The 24920-nt window shown below is 37.9% G+C and overlaps 3 protein-coding genes across 3 annotated transcripts; 1 reads left to right on the forward strand and 2 right to left on the reverse strand.

Annotated features, from left to right (window-relative positions):
* Positions 1-7157: 7157 nt before the first annotated feature.
* LOC103445529 (disease resistance protein RPV1-like) lies at positions 7158-11919 on the reverse strand. Its single transcript, XM_070807283.1, has 6 exons — positions 11792-11919; positions 11108-11598; positions 9863-10967; positions 9438-9716; positions 8217-9316; positions 7158-7808 (listed from the first exon to the last, which is right to left on the reverse strand). The coding sequence occupies exons 2-6, from the start codon at positions 11593-11595 to the stop codon at positions 7787-7789; spliced, it is 2994 nt and encodes a 997-aa protein (XP_070663384.1). The 5' UTR covers positions 11596-11598; positions 11792-11919; the 3' UTR covers positions 7158-7786.
* Positions 11920-14721: 2802 nt separating this feature from the next.
* On the reverse strand, positions 14722-17445 carry LOC114827667 (protein NRT1/ PTR FAMILY 4.2-like). Its single transcript, XM_029109878.2, has 6 exons — positions 17333-17445; positions 17106-17244; positions 16346-16563; positions 15835-16242; positions 15604-15722; positions 14722-15517 (listed from the first exon to the last, which is right to left on the reverse strand). The coding sequence occupies exons 1-6, from the start codon at positions 17333-17335 to the stop codon at positions 14803-14805; spliced, it is 1602 nt and encodes a 533-aa protein (XP_028965711.2). The 5' UTR covers positions 17336-17445; the 3' UTR covers positions 14722-14802.
* A 953-nt stretch (positions 17446-18398) lies between these two features.
* LOC114827668 (large ribosomal subunit protein eL32z) lies at positions 18399-20304 on the forward strand. The gene is made up of 4 exons (XM_029109879.2): positions 18399-18640; positions 18787-18881; positions 19725-19906; positions 20003-20304. Exons 2-4 carry the CDS (start codon positions 18792-18794, stop codon positions 20130-20132), a joined length of 402 nt encoding a protein of 133 aa, XP_028965712.2. The 5' UTR covers positions 18399-18640; positions 18787-18791; the 3' UTR covers positions 20133-20304.
* Positions 20305-24920: the final 4616 nt, after the last annotated feature.

A 24920-nucleotide genomic window follows, 5' to 3' on the forward strand; every position in this document is an offset into this window, starting at 1 on the left:
AAAAAATATGCCCAGTGAGAGTGAAGAAGAAGAAGAAAATAATGGGAATCAAAGGAGAAATGATAAAGGTAAAGGTCAGTCTTCTCAATGACCTCGCAAGACTCAGAGCTTTAAGAGAAGTGGAGCTAGTTCCAGTTCTTCTAGCGGAGGTTTTAGTGCCACTGGTCAGAGGAGAGGTGGTAGATTTTCAGGAGGTCCTAGATTCCAGAGGCAGGGAGATGCTGAACGATGAGGTGATCATTTGTGCCGCTGATGTAATAATAGGCATTTTAGGGAATGTAAGAGAGGTAGCAGTGGATGTTTTACTTGTGGGTAGATGGGACATAGAGCTATAAATTGTCCCTAGAGAGAGCTATAAATTGTCCCTAGAGTCTGCAGAGGCCCCAACAGCCTTCTATGCCACCACCAGTGCCAATCCAGCAAGTTCCAGGGTCTGGTAGTTATGGTCAGATGGGTCGAGGTGGTGCTTACCATTATCAGGGTGATGCCGCTCCTTATACTCCAAGATCATATCAGTATTCGCAGGATCCTTATTATCAGAGTGGGTATTCTCAGTATCCTGGATGGTATACAATGTAGCCTCCTATTCCAGCTGGTGGATCTCAGTGGTATCAGGGAGGACAGCTCTAGCAAGTAGAGATTGCTTCCAGCAGTGCAAGATCTTCAAGGTAATCTGGTCAACCAAGTCAGGGACAAGGTAATCAAGCTAATAGAAGTCGTGTGGGATGACGACAAACCCCGGGACATATTAATAATATATCTTTGCAAGATGCTCAGAATCATCCGGACTTGATCATGGGTACGTTAAACATTCTTGGTCACTTTGCTATAATTTTAATTGATTATGGTGCTCCGCATTCCGTCATTTCTCATACATTTGCTCAAGTGACACAACCTCATCCTATACCTCTAGGGTATGATTTAGAGTTTGCTATGCCTAGAGGGGAGAGATGTTATGTTGATTGTGTATATCCAGGATGTCCAGTGATGGTAGAGAATGTGGTTATGCCAGCTAATCTTATCCCGTTAGATATTGTTGATTTTGATGTGATTTTAGGCACATATTGGTTGCATTATAATCGTGCCAATATAGATTGCTACAGGAAAACAGTTACTTTCCATCATTCTGGATTACCTGAAGTTACTTTTGTGGGTGAAAGTAGTGGGGTGAGGCAAGGTGTTATTTCTGTTGTAAGAGCAAAAAGGTTGTTATCGAAAGGTTGCCAGAGATATTTAGCTCATGTAGTGCTGAATGATGTTGTTTCTAGTACTATGGAGGATGTTCGAGTAGTCAGGCATTTTCCTGATGTATTCCCTGATGATTTACCTGGATTACCGCCAGACCGAAATGTGGAGTTCATTGTTGATTTGCTTCCAGGTACGGATCCTATATCTTTGACTCCATATAGAATGGCTCCTGCTGAATTGAGGGAATTGAAAGTCCAGTTGCAGGAATTGATCGATAAGGGTTTTATACAGCCTAGTACTTCACCTTGGGGAGCTCCAGTTTTGTTTGTAAGGAAGAAAGACGGGACTTTGAGGCTATGTATTGATTATAGGCAATTAAATCGGGTAAGAATTAAAAACCGTTATCCATTGCCGCGTATAGATGATTTATTTAATCAGCTTCGAGGTGCTTGTGTGTTTTCTAAGATTGATTTGAGGTCTGGTTATTACCAGTTGAAGATCAGCAGTGAGGATGTCCCTAAGACTACTTTCAGGACTCGATATGGTCATTATGAATTTCTTATGATGCCATTCAGATTAACGAATGCACCAGCAGCTTTCATGGATTTGAATAATCGAGTATTCCAGCCATATATAGACAGGTTTGTCATTGTTTTTATTGATGACATTTTGGTATACTCTTAAGTCTAAAGCAGAACATGTTCAACATCTTACTTTAGTATTGAAGAAATTAAGGGAACATTAGTTGTATGCTAAGTTTAGTAAATGCCAATTTTGGTTGAATCAAGTGGCATTTTTGGGACATGTCATTTCTGCTCAAGGTATTCAAGTGGATTCTCAGAAAGTGACAGCTGTTGAAAATTGGGAGCAACCTCGTACCGTCATCGAGGTACGGAGTTTTCTTGGCTTAACAGACTATTATAGACGGTTTGTTAAGGATTTTTCAGTCATTGTTTTGCCATTAACGAGGTTGACTAGAAAAGAAGTTAAGTTTGAGTGGGATGATAATTGTGAGCAAAGTTTTCAGCAATTGAAATATTATCTCACTCATGCACCTATTTTGGCACTCCTAGATGATAGTGGTAATTTTAAGGTCTATAGTGATGCTTCCTTAAATGGTCTGGGTTGTGTGTTGATGCAGCATGGTAGGGTGATTTCTTATGCTTCACGACAATTGAAGCCTCATGAGATGAATTATCCTACTCATGATCTGGAGTTAGCGGCTATTATTTTTGCTTTGAAGATTTGGAGACACTATCTCTATGGTGAGAAATGTAAGATCTTCACAGATCATAAGAGTCTTCGGTATCTTTTTACTCAGAGAGATCTTAATATTCGGCAACGAAGGTGGATTGAGTTACTTAGTGATTATGATTGCACGATTGAGTATCACCCTAGTTGTGCGAATGTAGTGGCTGATGCACTTAGTAGGAAAACTCTAGTTAGACTTAATGCTTTGTACGCTTGTCACGTTCCTCTTCTTGTGGATTTGAGGTCAACTGGAGTGAAGTTAGGAGTGGAAGATCGAGAGGAAGCCTTGCTAATTTTCAAGTCAGGCCAATTTTAATTGATAGTGTACTTGAAGCCCAGAGGAATGATGAAGAAACCTAGGAAATAATTCAAGCAAGGAATCAGGGAAAGAAGAAAGACTTCAGAATTCGAGAAACAGATGGCATGCTTATGCAGGAGAGTATGATGTATGTGTCGAATAATATGGAATTAAAGAAAGCAATTCTTGATGAAGCACATATTCCAGCTTATGCAATGCATACAGGAGGTATAAAAATGTATCATACCGTTCGACCATTTTATTATTGGCCAGGTATGAAACGAGAAATTGCTGAATATGTGAGTAGGTGTGTCATTTGTCAGCAAGTCAAAGCAGAAAGAAAGAAGCCTTTTGGATTCATGCAGCCACTTCCTGTTTCACAGTGGAAATGGGAAAATATTACTATGGATTTTGTGTACAAGCTTCCTCGTACACAGAATGGTTATGATGGCATTTGGGTGAGAGTTGATCGGCTTACTAAGTCAGCATATTTTATTCCTGTGAGGGAGAAATATCCTTTAAGTCGATTAGCTGAATTATTTATATCGAAGATTGTGAAGTACCATGGGATTCCAGTTAGTATTATCTTGGATCGGGATCCTAGATTCACTTCTAAGTTCTGGATAGCATTCCAGGAAGCTCTTGGTTCGAGATTACTTTATAGTCATATCATCTTCATACAGATGGTCAATCAGAGAGGACTATTCAAACGTTGGAAGATATGTTGAGATCTTCAGTGTTGCAGTTTGGTGACGCTTGGCATAAGCGGTTGGATTTGATGGAATTTGCCTACAACAACAGCTTTCATTCTAGTATTGGTATATCACCATTTGAGGCACTTTATGGTAAATCTTGTTGTATACCCTTATGTTGGTCGGAGGTTGGTGAAGAGTTTTGGTGGGCCCTGAGATTATGGATGGGACTACGCAAAATGTTCAGGTGATTAAGTCTAACCTGAAAGCGGCCTAGGATCGACAGAAGAGCTTAGCAGATAAACATACCACTGACAGGGTGTATAATGTAGGTGATTGGGTATTTATTAAGCTATCACCATGGAGAGGTGTAGTACGGTTTAGAAAGATAGGCAAGCTGAGTCCTAGATACTTGGACTATATATGATCACCGAGCGAGTCGGTGAGGTTACTTACATGCTTCAGTTACCTCCAGAGTTATCAAAAGTACACGATGTTTTTCATGTCTCTATGCTTTGTCATTACATCTCAGATCCTTCTCATGTGATACCTCCTCAACCTTTGGAAATTAATCTGGATTTAACTTATGATGAAGAGCCAGTGACTATTTTGGATTGGAAAGATAAAGTTCTGAGAAATAAGACGGTACGCCTAGTGAAGGTTTTGTGGAGAAATCACTCGGTGAAGGAAGCCACCTAGGAGATGGATGAGTGTATGAAAGATATGTACCCAAGGTGTTTTATGATTATTAGTGGTTTGTAATTGTTATGCGAATTTCGGGGATGAAATTTTCTTAAAGGGGTAGGTTGTGACAGCCTGTCCCAAAAGATATTCTCTGATGATGTGAAATGTCTAATTTACCCTTAAACGTTTGTGGTGTTGTGTGGTTTAAGTTGTGTTATGGACCAATCATTTTCTTTCCTAAGTACTTGGACCCAATTAGAACTTAAGGTTTTAGTTGTTTTTGGTTTGGTTGGCCAAACCTGGACCACACACAAACACACCCTTACTATCACCCTCTCGTTGACTCTCTCTTTCTTTCCTCCATCTCTCGGATTTTATCCATTTTCCGTACAACGTACGGACAACCTTTAAACCTTCAAACCTTCACTTCCAATCACGGATCGAGGTTGTAGTTGGCACCTTTAAACTCCTAGTAAGTTCAGGAGTTGTTCTATACCATTTTTGGTGTGTGAAACCCTCGAAAACCCGAGAACCTAAGAACCCTGATTTGGAGTATTTTTCATGCACTCGTGATTGTGAAGTTTTCGAGGAGTTTTAAGGTTATGGGAAGCCTTAAAACACCTTCACGAAGCTCGGGGAAGAAATTTAGAGTGCTTTGGACGTCGGGAAGTCCCAGTTCGCGAGTTTCAAATTTTGGCCGGATTATCGAGGTTTTTCCGGCAAGATTCCGTGGATTTTAGGGCTTTAAATTGGTAAGGTTTTGTGCTACTAGTTGTAAGCTTCAATTTGGTATAAATTTTGTGAATTTTGGTTGAGAATCAAAGAAGATATGAATGTTTGATTATTTTTCCAGTTTCTGGTGATAGCAGCGGCACCGGCGCCAGGCTCCGGCGACCTAAGGAAGGAAGAGGAGAATATCTCGTCAAAATTGACGGAATATTCTGACGCCGTCAGGTAAACATAACGGCATATTTTGATTTTTTATGGAATATTCCTAACGCCGTTAGGGAATCTATTTGGTGTGCCAGGCACGTGCCTGCGCATGGGTCAAGTGTTTGGCCGTGCCTTGGCCGGCGTGTGAGGGCGCGTGGGTGCTCGAAAATTTTTTCTAAAAATATGGGGATGTTCATGGTGTTGAGTAGATCACGTTGGTATATTCAAACACCCCATTTGAGCATTGTATGAGAAGTTATTTCCTAGTTTTGTAATATGTGCTTTAAATAATGTTTATTCAGTTATTTCGCATATAGGTGAGACCTATCCTAAGGACGAGCGCCATCAATTGAGGCTCGGGGGTTACGACCCTTCGACATACTAGTGAGTGGGTTTTTGGTTTTCAGTATATACTTATATACTTGGTATTTTTCCCAGAAAATGTGTTTAAATGAAATTACGTCTTGAAATGCCATGCAAAGTATCTGGTTATTTTATTATGCATTAGTAGTTGCATATACTTATGATTGGTGCTGCGGACACACAGGTAAGTGTCAGGTAAGTTCATAAATTAAAGGTATGAGATTGCTTCAATTATGCGATGTATGATGTGATGCATTGAGAGCTTATAAACCTGCACCCCGGTGTTAGTGCTCCCGCCCAGAGTTAGGGCACAGTCCTTCATGTGATGTTCACCTCCCGCACCATATGTTCACCTTGGATCCAAGTTAGGTGCATAGGCTTGTCGTACAGACCATTATAGGTGGTTCCGACTCATAGGTGACCCGCAATCATTCGCACAGTCTTCATGTGATCGTAGCATTAGAGCATATTTATTTTACACCTAGTCTTGTCGTACAGACCACTTTAGGTGGTTCGGACTCCTGTGCAGGATTTGATATGATATGATTGAGATTGGTTATGAGCTATAGACTCAGCCGTACAAATTGAGTTAGAGGGATTCAGTTGATACAATATTTGACATTGATATATTTTGTCTGAACTACTTGTGGCATTGCATTGAGATACTTTAGCATGATATACTTCTATGGATTTTCATCTTGAGTATGATTTCTGATACAGCTTATTATTATTATTATTTTCTGGGAAATTATACAGGTTTTATGGCGAGGGGTTAGAGTTTTTTAGAAATGAAATGATTTTGAAAAGCTTTGTTTTTGCCCACTCACACTTTCTGTTTTGCGCCCCTCCAGGTTTTAGGTGGAAGTGCTTTGGTGGCTCACTAGAATTTCGACGATGGTTCTGACAGAACATCATAAATGTAGGATAACCTTTAGGTGTTGTATAATTAGTACTTATCATGTCTGACTACACTTAGACTATTTATACTCTGATTGTGTATTTCACAATTAATCTCGCACTAGCACTTTCTCCTAGCTAGTATTGCTGGTAGCTTGGTCTTAATTTATTCGTATTTCTTTTATCTTTATTGCTTCCACATTGTACACATGGTTACGTCACCCTTACATAACGGCTAGCACACCTCGATTCGGGTTAGGGTGTGTCAATTTGGGTACATTTTTTTTTTTGCTATAATTTTTGTGAAGAACAATATTACTCTAAAATTAATTTTTAAGTATTTATTATATTTAAAAATTTATTTGAATTTGTTTAAATTTCATAATTTGTGGGACATTAAATGCATAAATACATGAGTTAAATCTTTTAAATTAGGCTAAGGACCTTGATCAAAGTATTTAAACAAATAATGTTTCAGTCTAACAATTAAGTTGATTAGGGATCGGAACCAAAATGACCCATTATATAACTTTTTTCTTATATAACACGATATAGTTACACTCAAGAGGTGGGATATATAGATTGACGTATGCCATGTAGAAGATCTAATTTTCTTATATTTTGTTTGTGTTCGGTTGAAAGTTGGAAAAATAAGAGTTAAGGGTTGGAAAAAATTTGGTGTTGGGTTTCTATCCATACATTCCAAGTTTGAAATTTATTCTCCCTTAAATTAATATAATAATTTTGGGGCTTACCTCTTAAAGAGCATTTCACTCCTAAAGACTTTCCGCCAGCACCCAGCGCATTTATCCACTCAAGTGAACAGTAATATACCACAGTGAACAGTAATAGGCCAAACAAAAAGTATTTAATAAAACTAAAATACTTGTTTATTTTAAAAGCAATGACCTCCAAACAACTTTTAAAAAAATAACTTGTAGGGTACTTTTAACATATACTTTATTAAAAAGTGGAGTTACAACCGCTATCACCACATTGTCACCACCACTATAACCAACACCACAACTACAACAATCCTCACCACCGCCATTACCACCATCATTGTTACCTATCCACCCCAACCACCACACCCGACTATTAGCACCACCACACTACACGCATCATTGTAGTTGCCATCACCACCGACACCCCCATCGGCATCATCACCACCATTTTTGCCATTGCCAAGGACGCCACTGCCAATGATGCCACCACCACCACAACAACAATCACCACCATCACTACCTTTACACCCTAAACCCTACTGATGACATCACCATTACCTCCACCATTGTTTTTGCTCAAGTCACCACCATTGTTGCCATTGCCATTGCCAATGATGCCACTGCCAACGCTGCAGCCACCACCACCACCACCATAACAATCACCATTGCTGCCTTTACACCCTAACTACCGCGCCCTACTAATGACACCACAATTTCCTCCACCATTTTTTCTGCCAGAATCACCACCACCACCATCACTGTTGTTGTCGCCAAAACCTGCAATACCATGTCCATTTTGTCATTATACATAAATACATCACTTACATTAAAATTTATCAGATGTTTTTACACTGCTTTTTCATACTCACATAATTTTAAAAATACAGTTATCAAACACTCTAAACAAGCGAGTCATGGGGAAAGAAAAAGACCGCCTTTGAAAAAAAGGAACTTGCTTAAATTGCTAGGCCTTCAAAACAAAGGTGATTCTGCTTATTTTACAGTTCATTATTCTTAAAGCACATCAAAGCAGTTTTATAAAAATGCACATCAATCTCAAATTGGCCTTTACTTCTACTTGATCCGAACTCACAACAACCTCCTAGGCAATTAGAAAAATTTAGTTGCTAAAGATGGCGTAGCGAAAATTCATATCCATCATGACATAATTGTATTAGCGCAGACCTTGATTTGGACGCTGTATTCAGCGACAAGCAGCCTTGTGCTTCAAGAATTTGCAGCCCAGCTGGGAGCTCCGGTATAGACCGAAGCTTCTTGCATTTGGTTAAACGAAGGACAGACAAGTGAGAAGATTGGTTGATGCTTGCAGGTATGCTCCGGATCATGGTTGCACTTAGGTCCAACTCTCGTAACGAGGTTAAGCAAACAAGGTGATCAGGGATTTCTAATATACCACTGTAACTGAGGTTTAGTTCTTCCAAAGAGCGCAAACCTACCCGGGACTGAGGCAACTTTCTAAGCTTTAAACAACCACCAAACGTGAGAGTTTGAAGTGAGTTTAAGTTGTAGATGCTTTTCGGGACAGACTTCAGTTTTTTGCACCGGTAGAGCTGTAATGTCTGAAGCCCAATTAGATTTTCAACCGACGAGGGTAGCTCTTTAACAGCGGTTTCTGACAAGCTAAGAAAGTTTAGGTGCTCCATAGGCTCCAATATATGTGGGAAGCATTGAAATTTTAAGCAACCAGTGAGGTTAAGTCTCTCGAGAGAATTTAACTTGCAAATGCTTGTTGGGAGACTCGCAAGACGTTCGCAACTTTCCAGTTCAATTTTCTTGAGATGAGAGAGATGCTCGATTGATGAGGGCAATACTTTTATTGCTGTCTCAGTCAACTGTAACTCTGTTAGGTTCCGGGGAAGCTCCGAAAACTTGCCAAGAGATGAGCAGCCCCAAAAAGACAAATTACGTAATTTCAACTTACAACCGCAGCTTGGAAGATTCTTAAGGTCCTTACACCATTGAATATCCAAGGTAGAAATGTTTGCATTAAACCAAACTGATGAAGGCAATTCCTCTATCGCGGTGCTACTTAAATCTAAGTATTCAATATTTCCTGGCATCTCTGGAAGATTTCTGAGCTTTGAGCAGTATCCCAGGTTAAGAACAGTAAGCTTGTTCAGTTGCCGAATACACAAAGGAATTTCAACCAAACTTGTACATCCCATAAGATTTATATGCTCGATATTCAGACTTTGAGAGAGATCTGGAACTTCAGTCAGATATATGGAGTAACTAAGATCCATCACCTTTAAGTTTCCAAGCTTCTGTAACAAATTAAAAGAGAAATGGCAAGCATTAACAAGTTAGCCTGATTAACTTTGCCACACCACATATTCTACACAAACACGTGCGCGCACACACACATACTAATATGTATATAAATACCTGGCCTTCATTCCAAAGTTGTTTGACATTGCTGTAGGGTATTCGAAGCTCAACAAGATTTTCTGGAGAAAATTCTGATGGCAAAGATTTCAGTTGGTATCCCACCCAGGAAAGATACCTAAGAGAATTGGGAAGAGAAACGTTTAACTCCCAGTAATTGCCAAAGCTAGAATTATCAACATTGAGCAATCTTAGATTAAACATCTTTTTGAAGTCTGCACGATTCAACTGTCCAATCTCAGACATGTTAAAGAATATGCATTGAACGGCTCCAGTTCCCTGACAATCAAGAGCAAAAGTATAAATGTGAATACAATATTGATATACTTGCACACAACAAATTTAACCAGATGTTATCATTTCATAAAAGTTCACGATTTCTTGTATAAGAAAGTGAATTATTAAAGTTCAATTACAGTTCTTACCGTATTATTTTTCAGTACGTGACAGACATCATCTGCACTGAACAACCTACTTCGTTTTCCAGGCTCTTCAATACATTCTTCGTGAATGATTTCCCTGCCCATTTCTTGGACCAGAACAGGCATTTCTATAAGCATGCTTTCGGAAATTGATATGAGGGACTTATCACTGAGAACTCTAATTCCTGCTGCACGAAAACCACAAGCATCGGACATTCTTTTTACAATATACATAGTCTCCACTTTATAAAAACATGCTATATCAAGAAATATCTCCTTCTCGTTTTTTAATCCATCGTAACTTATCTTCAACACTTTCTGAATGTTTTTCCTCAGAGATTCTTTCATTGTGATTATTTCATCTAAACAATCTTCTTTGGTCTCGCAGCAAAGGATTGAAGAACCCAAAATTTTAAGAGCTAATGGAATTCCACCGGCATAATCTACCACCTTTTCCACCAATTCTGTATAATCTGTTATACGAGCGTTATATTTGAAGGCATTCAAATGAAAGAGCTGAAGAGCTTCATCACGTTTTAATGCATGAACCCCGTATATCTTATCTTCTTTTACAATTTGCTTAAGTAGGCTCCTGTCTCTAGTTGTTACAATGATTCTACTTCCGGGGCCATACCGAGCATGATCTCTGCCTCCGGCTAGAAGTTCGATTTGGCTTGAGTCATTCACATCATCAAGAACAATGAGGACCTTCATACGACTGAGCCTCTCACGAACAAAGGTTGATCCAATAGATGGAGTGTCAATATCTAGATTCTTATCATCTAGTAACTTACGGAGAAGTTTATTTCGCAAGTGAATTAGTCCATCTTTTTCCTCTGATTCCACCCTAACATTTGCAAGAAAACAGCAAGCTTCGAATTTAGAAAAGAGTCGATGAAATATAGCATCAGCAAGGGTGGTCTTGCCAATACCAACCATGCCCCAAATACCTACACAGCAGACATCTAGTGAATCAATGGATAATAATGATTCAATTTCCTCGATGCGGTTTTCAATTCCAACGTATCCCTTCAAATCACTTGACTTTTCGCGATTCAGTTTGGCTAAAATATCATCGACAACTTTCTGAACTAAATCAGCCTCCGACCTGGCATATATCATTACAAAGGGGACAACCGATAGTTATTTAGAACATATATATAGGTGAACTGATATTAACTTGAATCAAATGGTCCCAAGTAGTATGTATGTAGAAGTTAATAAAAGCTTTAAGAGTTGGTTAATTACCCGGCCTTGTTTGAGTTATCGAACCCAGATATTTTTGCAGCTTCCCTCAAAGCATCCCTCCACTTGTGCACCTTGTCCATATTGTCCTTGAAACGTTCTTCAAGTCGAGCAAATGCATCTGCATAAGTCCCCTGCTGCTTTCTTATATGTGATGGATCGATGTCGTAAAAAATGGGTATAACAAACTGCCCATATCTTTCCTTGCATCGCAAGATATGCACAAGTTCTTCGAGACACCAAGTGGAAGAAGCATAATTTTTTGAGAAAATGATTACGGAAAGCTTTGATTTCTCAATTGCCTCGGCAAGGGCAGGCGCAATTTTATCTCCTCTCTCTAGTTTGTAATCAATGTAAGTTTCGATTTTCTTCCTACGCAAAGCAGCATAAAGATGGCTTGTAAAAGTATTGCGGGTATCTTCGCCTCTGAAACTCAGAAACACATCATGTTTTTCTTGAGGGAAGATGGTAGAAGAAGAAGCCATATTCATTGCCTGCAGAACCACACATCAAAAGACATCCATGTTTTGAATAAGAGATGAAATACTAAAAAGGATTAAGAGATGAAATATTAACCAGGATTAAGTTGCACCTCTCCCAGACCCTCCATAAATGGGGGTAAGGCTAGCCGACATTCACTTCTCCCAGACCCTGCGTAAAGCGGGAGCCTTGTGCACTGGGTACGACCTTTATTAAGTTGCACCTCAGGAATCAGGATCGAATGAGAAAGATATATCAGATAGTTAGAAAGAAGTCGCAGAAAGCACGCTTTTTAGGACGAAACACAAGATTGAGCAGTTTGCAGAGACTAATCTATTTACGTGGATGAGGTTTGGCGACTCTTAGTCAAGACGACTATATGCAACTGTAAGTTAAGAAGTGTAAATAAAGTGGGAGATGTATTGAAAGTCAAGAGTGAGTAATTGGGGTTATTGGTTAGATTGGTTATTAGGGTGTAGTTGTCCCTTTTACTTGTATCTTGTAGAGATCTTTTCATATTTTTTTATGCTTGTAGCATTAACTCATCAGACATAATCAACGTTTGGAAATGCTTTGTCTTATTTATTTATTTATTTAAATAACAGTTCAAACATACCTTTATATTTATTAGTATCTTGATTTCCTTGACAATTCAAGCAGATCTTTTGTGTGTGTGTGGGTGTGTGTGTGTGTGTGTTTTTTTTTTAATTTTATTTGAATTTCTTAATTTGTTCAAAGGATCCTTTGGTTAGTAGCCATTTTATTTATTTATTAATTTTTTTTTCTGGATTTATAGCACCAGGGGTATTGGTGAATGGTGAAGAGGTTTGTATGGGTCACGTCTCTTAAACATGTAGTGGGAAGTGAGGGTTTTGTTTTAGTTTTTTAGATAATTTGAGGAACATGTAGATACTATGATTTTGTGCTTGCTTTCTTAAACCACTAGCCCCTTAGCACACGCCTATGCGTGTGCTAATTGGCTTTTTATTTGTTTTGTTTATGTATTAGTATTTTTTTTTGTCAAATATATTAGTATTAATTTTATCAAGTAACTACCCACATAGTGGGTGCTTTGTTTGTAATCTTCAAAATGATGTAGTTTACCATTTTACCCTTATTAATTAAATTGTTTTGTTTTGAAATTCTTAATTAGGGAGGGGCATTTCTTGCCATTTTGAATGCCACACCTTTTTTTCCTTCTCACTTTATATATATAGATGATAAAGTAGTCCATGTAATTTTAACATAGATATCATTTTTTTATCTAGTGCATAAGTATATGAAATGTTAAGACAATAATATATTGGGCAACACTGTGTGATTTAAAATGCCAAGAGAGACAATGAACCATGTTTGATATTTTGTTTGTGTTGGTTGATTTAAATTTGAGCTTTTTTTAGTTGGAATCATGTGTTTTGTTTAAGATATTATTTTTGGTTTATGAATGGTTTGCCAGTGTGTAAGTTTGCATTTTTTTTTATGGTTGGATTCATGGGTTTTTCTTAAGCTTTGAAGTTCTTAGTTTTTATCAAGAAATTTAATCTGGGTTTAATTTATTTGTGAAACTATCACTTTTTTTGTGAAAGATTTTCAGTAAATGATTGCTTATTTGGCTTTAAATTTCCAGGTTGTTCTAGACTTTGTCAACAACGCAGAGTTGTCTTTGGCAGAGCTCGATAGCAGCTTTGGGTAAGTCTGAATTGCCAGTAGATATGATTTTTCTTTGATTTATTCATCTTCTTTCAAATTTATTTGCAAATATTTTTGAAGCCCATGTGATTCAAAGTTCAAATTCGTTTGTAAAGTATAAGTGTGGGTGTGGACACCCAATATGACTTTTACATGTTGTTGCTATCTGGTATTTGACAGAATTATCCACCGCTCCAACTCCCCCTCAAAACCTCACCATGTCGCCCCGCTCACTTGGAACCTCCCTCTGCATCTCTCTCTCTCTTCCCCCCCCTCTCTCTCTCTCTCTCCCCCATTCGGATTTAAGGAACTCTTCATGTCTTTCCCACAAAAAAATGAAACACCACAACAGCAGTAAGGTTCCTCGGCCCACCTTTTCCATCCTCAGCTGGTTTTTCCCGGAAAACCAACCAAACAGCCAACAGATCTCACAAAAACCAGAGCTAACCAGTTCTTCCTCATGGGTTCCATTGGAAGGTGGCCTTTTTCTATCCAAATTTTCAGAAAATTAATTTCTTGAGCTCGGTGTTGCAAATTGTGATATGGGTTTTTCTTGGTTTGCCGGGTTGCTTTCTGGGTTTGTTTATATCGTTGTTCTGTTATGCTACAACTCAGAATCAGAGGTTGTCACGGTTGATGGCCCGGCTGACGTCAGATGGCTCGGCATGTGGGTCTGTTGATTTTGAGCCGGTCTCTTGCCTGGCTTGGGCTGGAGAGGAAAGTTTGGGTGCTGACCTATCAGTTCCCCGGTGGAACTGTTCTAACAACCATCTCCAATAAGGCTCGAAAGTCAGTAAATCCTTCCCTTAAAAAAAAAAAAAAAAAAAAAAGAGAGAGGCTTTGAGGCTTACCATTTAACAACCAACCCCACTACGGCTTGAAAGTTAAATCCATTTTTAATGGTTGATATGGCAAATCGATATATTCTAAAAATCCTGCTAGGGTCAAATGAACCCAAAATTAAAGTGTGAAATGTGCAAACTTTATAGCAACATGTTAAATATTGAAATGCAGGATCAAATTAATTAAATAAAACATAAAAACGTTTCAACATGGGAGCGCCAATTTTGGCAGCCAACTAGAAGTAGGTCAAACCAGCTAGACCTGGCATAGCAGTAGGAAAAGATAAAAACTTCATTTCTTGCTTTCAAAATTGTTCGCGGTGGGTTGGTTGGAGATGGTCTAATAACACAATTAAAGCGGTGACTTGATCTTATAACTTAGCACTCGAGTTGGGTTTTGAACTAGAGATGGATGCCCTCCATCCTTTTTCACTTCGCTCAAATCTACCCATTGAAGCTTATCCCTAAAACTTCAACTATCATTCAAAATCTTAATGTCTTATTGAGAGCATATGAGTTTCTCCCTTGTTTATAAACAATGAACCTTTTGGATTCAAACAAAGTCTTAATGTCTTATATGACAAGATAAAGAGTTTCTCCAATTCCTTATAAAGTGGCAACGTCTAGAACTCCAGACATTCTTATTTTTTAGACAGTACCAACCTACAAACTCTCCAATCCCTCAAGTCAATACCTCTTAGCCCAATACATGTAATTAAGAAAGTTGCCGGTATTAAGAATGCCAAGAAGTGTGTAAAACAAATCCAAACGCATATGATTCAAATCGTCCCCTCCAAGCCACTGTGTACCAAATTTTCCACTCACTGAATTTGCAATGGACACCAGAACTGAGCTTAAAAAGTACCCAAGAGATATTGAGCACCATGACAATGCAGCGCACATGCTCCTCATGGTACTTGGCGCCTCTGAGTAAAAGAACTCGAGCATTCCTCCAAGCGTAAGCACGTCGCAAACTCCTAACAATAAGAATTGCCACCCTAGCCAAAACACCGACAATGTGACATCATTGTGAGCCGCCTCGCGCCTCTTAGCTTCGACTAGGGCAGCTACAGCCATTGACCCCGACGCCAGTGCTATCCCCAGTCCGATCCTCCAAAGGGGTTGGAGCATGTGACTTTTGTGTTGGAACCGTCCGCATAAGGGAATCGAAGCAAGCATGATGGAGAGAGGGGGTACGTTTAAGGACTGAGTGGGGATTTCGAAGTTGTGTAGTTTTCTGTTCATTTTGCTCCCTTGTACCACTGAGAATGTCTCAACTTGGGCTAGGCAGCAATTCATCATGATTGTGCTTGCAAAGATGGGAAGAAGGCCAAGAAAAGTTCTGGTTTCCTCAACATGTGCTGCACTAATTGTGTTACCAATTAATGCTTTGTCTAGAAACCTGAGAAATTATATAGGGTTTCTTAGATTAATAATAATTATGTACTAATAATCACTTCACTTAATTAGGCACAGGGAAGAAGTTACTTAAGCTTGTCATAGGATTGTCCATCCGCTCTGTTCCGATTGATTGGGGATACTGCATACTGGTTCCCCATTCTTTCGTTCGATGAGGCTTTCCAGTTTCGAGCTGCACAAGCAAGTACCTTTCACAATTCACGCACCCAAAAAAACAAAATTAAAATCCAGTGACAGCAGTCTACTTGATAATTGATATTACTATGTCATCAATAGCATTTTGTCTAATTTCAGTCTTACCGTGATGATTCGTGTTAACGAGTTCCCTGCAGTGGGACGTTTGTGCCTATAAAACGGAGTCCCAGTGACGAAAATGACAAGCGAAAAACTCAAGGCCGTAACTGTTATCAGAAAGCTCCAATTCCAGCCAATATGATCTTCCACCCAAACCATAACAGTTGAGCTTATTAGGCCCCCTAGGCATATGGCAAAGTTAAACCAATTGAAGAAGGCAGAGATGAGCCTGGCATCGTTGTGATCAAACTGCTCAGCACCATGTGCAGGTAAGGCGACATTGAGTCCAGCTATACCAGCTGCAAATGCGTAGAGGCCAATGTATAGAATGGTTGCTTGAAACAGAGAAGGCTTCACATCCACAGCCGGTCGTAAATGTGTGAATTGAGCTTGGATAGCCAGCAAGATTACTCCCTATAATTGGTATCGAAAAGCTCATTCAATTTCGTATTACATACTTGGATGAAATCATGAAAACATGCCATGAAACATACATATAGTTGAAAGAAAAGCATACCACTAAGTTTATTGCACAGAATATGATGAAGGTTGTGAAGCTTGTGAAGAGCGAATCACAAATAAAGCCTCCCACGATGGAGAGCAAAAAAGAGGTTCCCATGAAATTGGTCACCATGTTTGCTGATGTAGCAGGCGAGTAATGCATTGACAACCGGAAGTATGAAACGAAGTTGATGGCATTGGATAAGAAAACCATGTTGATCAGCACCCCAACAACTGCAAACAAAAAAAATATATGACGAAATTTCCTCATCATATAGAACTACTTCTTACACTGTTACAAATCATTTTTTTTGTGGAATCGACGAGCACCCCAGATTGTGGTGAAAGTTGAGGTTCCACCCTAACAATCTTAGTCATTGAAGATAGAAGTCCTGATTAAGTTCTTAAAAGATCTTGGATTGGATGTGTTAAAGAACACGAGAATCCTACATCGGAAAATTGACAAAACTAAATATGACTTATATCAAGGAGTTAGGTTTCACTTCTAATTACACTGAGACCTTTTGTAACAAACTCTCACACCTGCCTTGCTGGGCAGGTGGTAATATGCAAATTAAGAGACGATACTAGTGCAGTTAGTAATGAGTCGTTGGCTATGCTATTCACTTGTTAGGCCCAACGACATACGTGCTTAAATGATCTATATACTCATTGTCAATTAGTTTTGAGTTGGATGCTCATTCTAACATATTGCTAATGTAGTTTGTAAACATTTAAACTTAAGTAAAGGGTTAGATAGGACTGAGATACAGTACCACATGTAAGGGCAGCAGCTCTAATTCCTCCATGCTTTTTGGGATTTGCCTCCCTTCCTCTCCAGTCAACAAACTGATCATCACTTTCTTTCTGCTGGTAGAGAACATTCCCATCTCTTTCCGTACTCATCTCTAAGGCCTATGTTGCAAACAAAGAACAAAGTTGTAAGTGAAAACTAGAAATTATAGGAGACAAAAAACCAGAAACAGTTTATGGGCTTACTTACCATTAGGAATCACAGTTTGGTTTTGGTACTACTTTGAAGCAAAAAGTTAGGAAAAAATGAAGCACAAATAAGAGAGAGATGCATAAGAACAAGATGGATGAAACTTAAGCTCCATATGCAGACGGCCTTTTCAGGCAAACAATAATTTGATGCGGCAAAAGGTTATGCAGAAATAGACACTTACGTCCAAAGACTCCAATCCCTCAATTCATGGTGTTTAAGGTTTTTGCATTGTAGTTCGAGTGTCAGTAATTCTATATGGACTCACAAAATTAACGCATTTATTCTCTAATACGAATGAATCTCACATATACTAGTCTAGACACAAACGTGTCATTTTTATGTGTCTAAATAATATTATTCGAAGTAGATTAATTATTTGTATATCAGAAAACTTATTAATTTTTTAGGCTTATTTTTAGCTACGCTCTCTAGAACTCTAGTTTAATCTTACTTTACTCCCAGTAACTCAAAAGTCACCGCTTTATTCCCTAAAGAAGGTAAGTTAATCTTCTAGAGGATTAGATGGGAGTACTTTATGTATGTTTAATCCTCTTCTAACTCCCTCACAATGCAAAATCATTCTCATCTACCATCAATATGCCTTGAATTTAGAGAGTTATCTTTTTCAATCCAATCCTTTCTACCGAACAAGCCCAAGATGCTTTTTATTTATTTACAAAAGATAGCGTTAGTGGGTTTAATTATTAGAGAGAAAGGGGATCGATGAGGATCAAACCCGCATAGAGGTACATACACATCATTGCATTCCGCCACTTCAATAAAGCGTCACTACAATCGAGGCCGATGTTCAATCATGGTTTGTTATTTTAGTTTCCCTTGAAGGAGAAAAAACAACTTAAAATAAAGCATAAAAAAAAACACATTATATGAGATTTTAATTTTAGTTAGAATCCAACCACCACCACATCACGTGATTTATAAAATATAGTTTTAAAAAATAATTTCCCTACTCCAAACTAAAAATTAAATATTTGTCAAACGACTGTAAAATAGTCATCATATGTGCCCTATAAATTAAGGGCCCTACACCTCTAATTTATACGTGCTTTTGATTGGACTTTGATCTAAGGCAATTGAGGACCAATTCCATCACTAACAATTGAGTGAGCCTAAGCTTCTCTTACAGGCTGTAAGTTACAGCCCAAAAACAACAATAATCTTACGGTGCGGACCTGATGCAGCGGATTACAACTATTCCATATATATTCCCTCACTTAAAACCCTAGTTCTATCTGTGCCTCTCCCTCGACTCCAAAGCGCCATACTGCTCTTCGTCTCAGTCAGGTTCGAAACCCTAATCTCTGATCTTCCTCCGTTTCCAAAAATCCAAGATTTTCTAACCTAGTATCTGCAACAAAGGTCAGATGCGTTTATTCCCCATATTTAATTTTACTGAACGCGTGATTTTGCTGTTGTTTTTTGAGTGACAGGAAATATGGCCGTCCCTTTGCTGAAGAAGCAAATTGTGAAGAAGCGCAAGACGCACTTCAAGAGGCCCCAGAGTGACAGGAAGCACTGCGTCAAGGTATTAATCTCTGGCTCATTTCATTTCTGTTCATGTTTATTTAATTTTTTGAATCATTACATTTATGTGGGGATTTCAGCTCTAATGTATTAGAAATTTTCTGTTTTGTATATGAATTTTTAATGGGTTATTTGAGTGGGATTAATAAATTCATAACCTATTAAGTTATGGGTAAGTTGGGGTTAATTCACTTAATTGTGATATCTGCTAGTTAATGGTGTGAAGTACTAGTTACTACAGTTGTATTTGTCTGTAGTGATTTGGGTCCAATAAAGTTGACATTTAAACTTAAATCTTGAATGGGAGGTGTCAAACTGTTTTTACAGTGCCGGTTCTGTATCGCTTTAATGATGTTGGGCATAGCAGTAGTCAAGTGCTCTTCACAACCTTGAATCATGGGGCGTGTTCATTGCAGTTGCCTGAAGTTGGAATGATTCATAGTTTTGTTGGCAGTTTGAGATTTGTAGATCTCAATGGCTGAAAATTGAATTAGAATGTGAGAAAGATTGAAAATGACTTGCAGAGAGGCGATGAATTCAATGTATATTTTTCCTGATCAGCAATGAAATTGTTTCAGCAATGAAATTGTTACTGTCCTGTGTTTAGGGGTAGGTAGTATGGCCTGTTAAGCATCCGTGTTTCTACCCTTGTCTCCGTGTGTCTGTATAGTTGATGCATGTAGGGTGATCATGTGGTTCAATGTCTTGTTTCTGAGACATGTTGCTTTTCTTTCATTTGTGACCTGATTAAACTCAGGGATGCATACTTCTCTGTGCATCTCTGCTTCCTGGAGCCTTAGCATTAAGTTGTTCTGTTTTAATGCATGTACTTTGCTTATGGCAGGAAAGCTGGAGAAGGCCCAAGGGTATTGATTCACGTGTCAGGCGAAAGTTCAAGGGATGTGCATTGATGCCCAACATTGGCTATGGGTCAGACAAGAAGACTCGTCACTATCTGCCTAACAAGTTCAAGAAATTTGTCGTGCACAATGTCAAAGAGGTTGAACTTCTAATGATGCACAACAGGTATGAAACAGCCCCTTTAAATTACTGATCACAATCTCCACCTATCTAGTTTGAATTAGAATTTGCTAACCCTTTGTTTCTCTAATATAACTGCAGGACTTACTGTGCTGAGATTGCGCACAACATTTCCACCAGGAAGAGGAAGGAGATCGTCGAGCGTGCAGCCCAGTTGGATGTTGTTGTTACCAACAAACTTGCCAGGTTGCGCAGCCAGGAGGACGAGTAAACCTTGCAACTGTTATGGTTTATTTTGCTATATGTGTTTCCTATATGCTAGTCTTCAGAATTTTGGGAGAAATCTTATTCAGGATGCTACTTTTGTTTTCGATTTGGTACTGTTGAATTTTATTCAGAATTTTACTAATCTAGTCATGTTAGACGACATGAAGTTCTACCAATTTGTTTGATTTTGCCATGTTACTGCCAGTTCCTCGAGTAAATTTTCAGTTTTTATTACTCGTTTTCACTTTTACTATCTAGTGTTGCTTTTGAAGCAGCATATTCTGCCAAACGAAATGAATCAATCGAATTATCTGTGTTTTCCATTGCTATATCTGTGATTTATGCTATAATTTGGAACATGTTTAACTTAGTTGTTCACCTTTCTTGGGACTGCCTTTCTAGGAAGCATAATCACCTTTCTTGGGACTGCCTTTCTAGGAAGTTATGCGTATGCTTGCGTCCACAGAACTGTAGAAATGCTTATCTCATTATAAATTCTTCAGAACCGAGACTAGATTAAAAACGTTATTTTTATAAGAGAATTGGAGCAATTTGTTGAACTATGTCCCAATTGGAACTTTGGTTCTTGAACTAAAAATTCTTGAGTCTTGGTTTTTTAACTTGTCACAATATGGAGCAAATGATCTTTTTAAGTAACATGGTTAGAAATTTCATTCAAAATAAAAGGCATTTGTCGATTTTTTCCTTCGGACTTGTAAAGAGTTGTTAATTTTTTTTTCTATTAACTTTAATTTTAGCTGATTATTTCTTGAATTTTTATAATTAGCCATATTTTCCTTTGCGTTAGATTTTTTAATTTTTCATCAATTTTTTTTTATCAATTTTGGTCACATGACAAACATTTGGGGGTGATAAAGTATTTTTATTCCTAACGTGGACAAAATAATTGCTTTTTCTTGTTCTCTTTCGCTAGCTAATTGTGTACACTTATTGGTTGAATTAGTCATGGAAGTCCAATTAGCAACTGCAATGTATTGGCTTTGCACCCAATTTACTCAAACAAAATTACCTTTTCTCCTTCATACAACTTGTTATGTGATGTTTGCATGACTAATTTGGATGGAAATTTTTAAAATCTATCACCAGGGAGAAACTGGCTATTTACTCAAGAGGTTATTGACTAAAGTTAAAGTTCATGGGAGAAATTAGCATCTCTATACAAGTTCGATGGAAAAATCGACGAATAGGTCTTAAAATGAAGGGTTTAAATGGGCAAAAAATAGATGGAACTTCCAACGGAGTTAACCAAAATAACTATTACTTCACATTATAATAAGTTCAGGGACCAATACTCAAGGACTTTTATTTTAGGAACCAAATCTCTAATTGAGGTAAAATTCATGGATCATTGATCCAATTATCTCTTATTTATTTTACTAGAAAATATTTAGACAAAATGTTACTATAAATTCCACCCCACCACTAAGGCAATAATTGCTCATGCAATTGGACAAAGGCGTTTATTGCCTTAGTGAATAGTAGTTGCAAGGTTAGGAGTATCTTTTATTATTGATAAGATTAATTATCAAAATAAACAATAATTCCCTACATTTTCTATCTTTGAGTGAGAAATTGTATGTCTCTTCTTCTTCATTCCCTTTCTCTCTTTGAGTGAGAAATCGCATGTCTCCTCTACACTCTTATAGTCGTCTAGTTTATCCTCATGAGAATTCGTATGTCTCCTCTTCACTTTCTTCTTCCAGTCATCCTTTCTTTTTATTTTATTCATCACATCTCTTCTTTTTACTTAGTGGAAGAATTATATACACCATTTTCAACTTTTGTTTTCTTTTTGGTTATTTACCTTATCATGATCTTTGTTTTGTGTTTTCTTCATTTTTTTTCTCATGGATCATCAACCTGTGATGTAGGTTTCCTACATTTTTTTTTCTTATATGGAAGCCTTCTCCTAGTTACGCATGCTATTTATCTACCTATAATTTCTAATTTACCTCTATCTTGATTCGTAAACACGAAAATTTTGACAAATGACAAGATAGCACGTGTACAAAGAATATTTGTATTAATGAATTTGTAGGGTTACAATCTCTTTACAACTTGATTCTCTGATTCGATCTCCAATATTTGTAGATGTGTGATGTAGGGTTTGTTGATCCAAGGGTCCCGATGACTTGATCTTGAATGAACGGATGCCGCAAGGTTTTAGCTCTTGCACTAGTACAAAATATATCTGCGCGACGGAGCAAATTGTGTCGCGCAAAGTATGTTTGCGCAACGGTGACAACAAAACGTCACGCAAAGACATTTTGCGCAACAGAACTTTGCACTACGCAGACCGACATCGCGCAAAACTGTTTTGTGTGATGGAGATGCACTTTCGTCGCGTAAAACTATTTTGTGCGACATCAGCATGCGTCACGCAAAGTCAACGAATTTTTCCACACTACTAAATTTGTTTTGTACAGGATTTTTGTATACAAATATCATTGAAGAACGAATTTGAAGGTATTTTCTTCAAATTGCATATGGGATCTTTGTATACCTTTGCCTACTTGCTATGCCCTTTTTTGGTAATGGTGGAGTTTTGTGGGTTTGAATTTTTAATTAATCTTTATTAATTTTACAAGACTTACACAGAAGAAATTGTAAGAAATGTTGGTTTACCCTTGAAATTTTCTTGATTTGTGCTATACAGTTGAACTGAGGGTAAATCCAATGCACTGTAGGTAATTAAGAATTATATTGAAATAAAGTCACAATTATTAAGTAGCTTTAAATTTATTTATTTTGTTATAACACTTAAGAAATTAAATGGTATATATATTTATTAAGTAGCTTTAAATTTATTATTGTAGTTTGGATAGAATTTTTGTTAGAAAAATATATTATTGTGTTTTATGTATAAAAAAAAAGAATTTAAAAGAAGTAAAGTCACATTTTCAGTAAATTTTATAATATTTTTTTAAATATAACTTGTGTGACGTCACAATTGGGTCATTGCACAAACACACTTTGCGCGATGCACCAACCAATGCGTTATGCACAGACTGTTTGCGCGACGCACCAACCAATGCGTCACGCAAAGGTTGTTTGCACGATGGACCAACCAATGTGTCACACAAAGGTTGTTTGTGCGACGAACAAACTGCGTCGTGCAAAGTGTTTTTGTGGTTCACTAATGTAAATATTTTAAATTGAAAAGGTTTTTAGAAAGCTTTATTTTCAGGTCCACTCACTCTTAATTTTTGCCCCTCCAGGTTTTAGTGGCTGAGTTTTCATGTCGACGAGGATTTCTGGCAAACTGTTGTTATGGGAATACTACCAACGGTATAATTCCTCTTTTATCTTTATTATACTTTACTTATGCTCTGACATCACGTGTGAAATGGGTTTATTCCCGCTCACATGCCCACTCTCACATTTAGGCACTTTAGGTTTAAATTTATTCACATTTTCCACATCACTACACTTTATGGCTTTGTCACCTTCATGGTGTCGGCCAGCACAACTTGATTCGAAATCCAAGTGGACATCCCGGGTCGGGGTGTGTCAAATACATTGTCCATTTCATGGTTCTATTTGTACATTTGGATGCAAACATTGAGTAGACTCCTCCATGTAAGCGAAAGGCATGAGATAGAGAATGATAGAATATTCATGTTCTAACTATTTGTAATAACTTAAAGTCCTTATGACATTCTATTTGAACCCAAAATTACACCATCGGTCCGAGCTATCTAGGTCATTGGAGGAGTAAATTTTTAGACCGTTGGATGACAAAGTGGTTGAGATGATTTTCAATTATTGAGGGATAATATTGTGGTTTTAATCATGATATTATCTTTTAATATATATCGGATTATCTAAACCTAATATTTGCTATATCCGGCTGATTGTTTTGATATTTTATAGTATCTGATCCGCTTGCATGGAGATGATGCATACATGGCTAATTATTATCAAAGCCTAAGTTCTATCTCTGATATGGAAGTGGGTGATACAAGTCAAATTGGATTCGAATTCATAGACACGTTAGAATGAATGGAGTTGTAGCACTTAACTTTATCTTGAGAAGGCACTGTTGTTGTCTGCTCACGTCTCGGACTTCGAGTTCTTGCTGGAAGAGTCCAAGAGCTGATGGAGTTCAAGTGTGCATGTACTTTCGTGGGAAAGGAGTCAGAAAACTAATCTCATGCAATTCGTGCATGTGTGGGATAATCAACACAAGAATATGAGGAAAATATGGGATTAGCATTTGGCAAAGTTGCATGTGGTCTTCCATTTGGACTACAGCAATTGGTCTCCCATGTGATTTTATTACGTGGCAACGCCGGGTTGATCTATATTTCTTTGAGAGTTTCAACAACGCATTTGATAAGAGTTGAGCTCAGATATTGGTGCTATGGTTTAAATACAAAGATAATTATGGAGTTTTTTTCCAATAATTATCAAGATGAGATCAAAAGAATATCCTCCACGTGTGCTTGGGATCGGCTAAATCAAGAGGTGATACCGTGCATACCGCGTATTGTGGTGAGGATTGTTCAAAGTTGTTTATAGCATAGGTTTTACAATGTGGTCATCAAGAAAATATCCAACCCTATAAATATAAAGCAGCAGACAACAGTTGGGCTCTCCAATTCAACACACAAACTGCCATGCGCAAACTCTCACTCTACGCAAAACCTTTCAAACACATTGAGATTTTTATTTTCTTTTCTGTCAACACATCTTCAGTTTGGATAAACAGCACTGTGAAGGCAACCGGCGAACATCTTCAATTTGGATAAACAACACTGTTGCCGTAGAA

Source organism: Malus domestica, chromosome 10 (assembly GCF_042453785.1).
Source record: "Malus domestica chromosome 10, GDT2T_hap1".
NCBI lineage: Eukaryota > Viridiplantae > Streptophyta > Magnoliopsida > Rosales > Rosaceae > Malus > Malus domestica.

Excerpts from the sequence above, each read along its gene's own strand:
- LOC103445529 (XM_070807283.1), bottom strand. The coding sequence starts at position 11,595 with ATGAATATGGCTTCTTCTTCTACCATCTTCCCTCAAGAAAAACATGAT. Across the intron at positions 9,717-9,862 it reads ACGTACTGAAAAATAATACG|GGAACTGGAGCCGTTCAATG; the intron begins GTAAGAACTGTA and ends CTTGATTGTCAG. Across the intron at positions 9,317-9,437 it reads AACTTTGGAATGAAGGCCAG|AAGCTTGGAAACTTAAAGGT; the intron begins GTATTTATATAC and ends AATTTGTTACAG.
- LOC114827667 (XM_029109878.2), bottom strand. Across the intron at positions 16,564-17,105 it reads AGCTGCTGCCCTTACATGTG|TTGTTGGGGTGCTGATCAAC; the intron begins GTACTGTATCTC and ends TTTTGTTTGCAG. Across the intron at positions 16,243-16,345 it reads TCTGTGCAATAAACTTAGTG|GGAGTAATCTTGCTGGCTAT; the intron begins GTATGCTTTTCT and ends TACCAATTATAG.
- LOC114827668 (XM_029109879.2), top strand. The coding sequence starts at position 18,792 with ATGGCCGTCCCTTTGCTGAAGAAGCAAATTGTGAAGAAGCGCAAGACG. Across the intron at positions 18,882-19,724 it reads ACAGGAAGCACTGCGTCAAG|GAAAGCTGGAGAAGGCCCAA; the intron begins GTATTAATCTCT and ends TGCTTATGGCAG. Across the intron at positions 19,907-20,002 it reads CTTCTAATGATGCACAACAG|GACTTACTGTGCTGAGATTG; the intron begins GTATGAAACAGC and ends ATATAACTGCAG.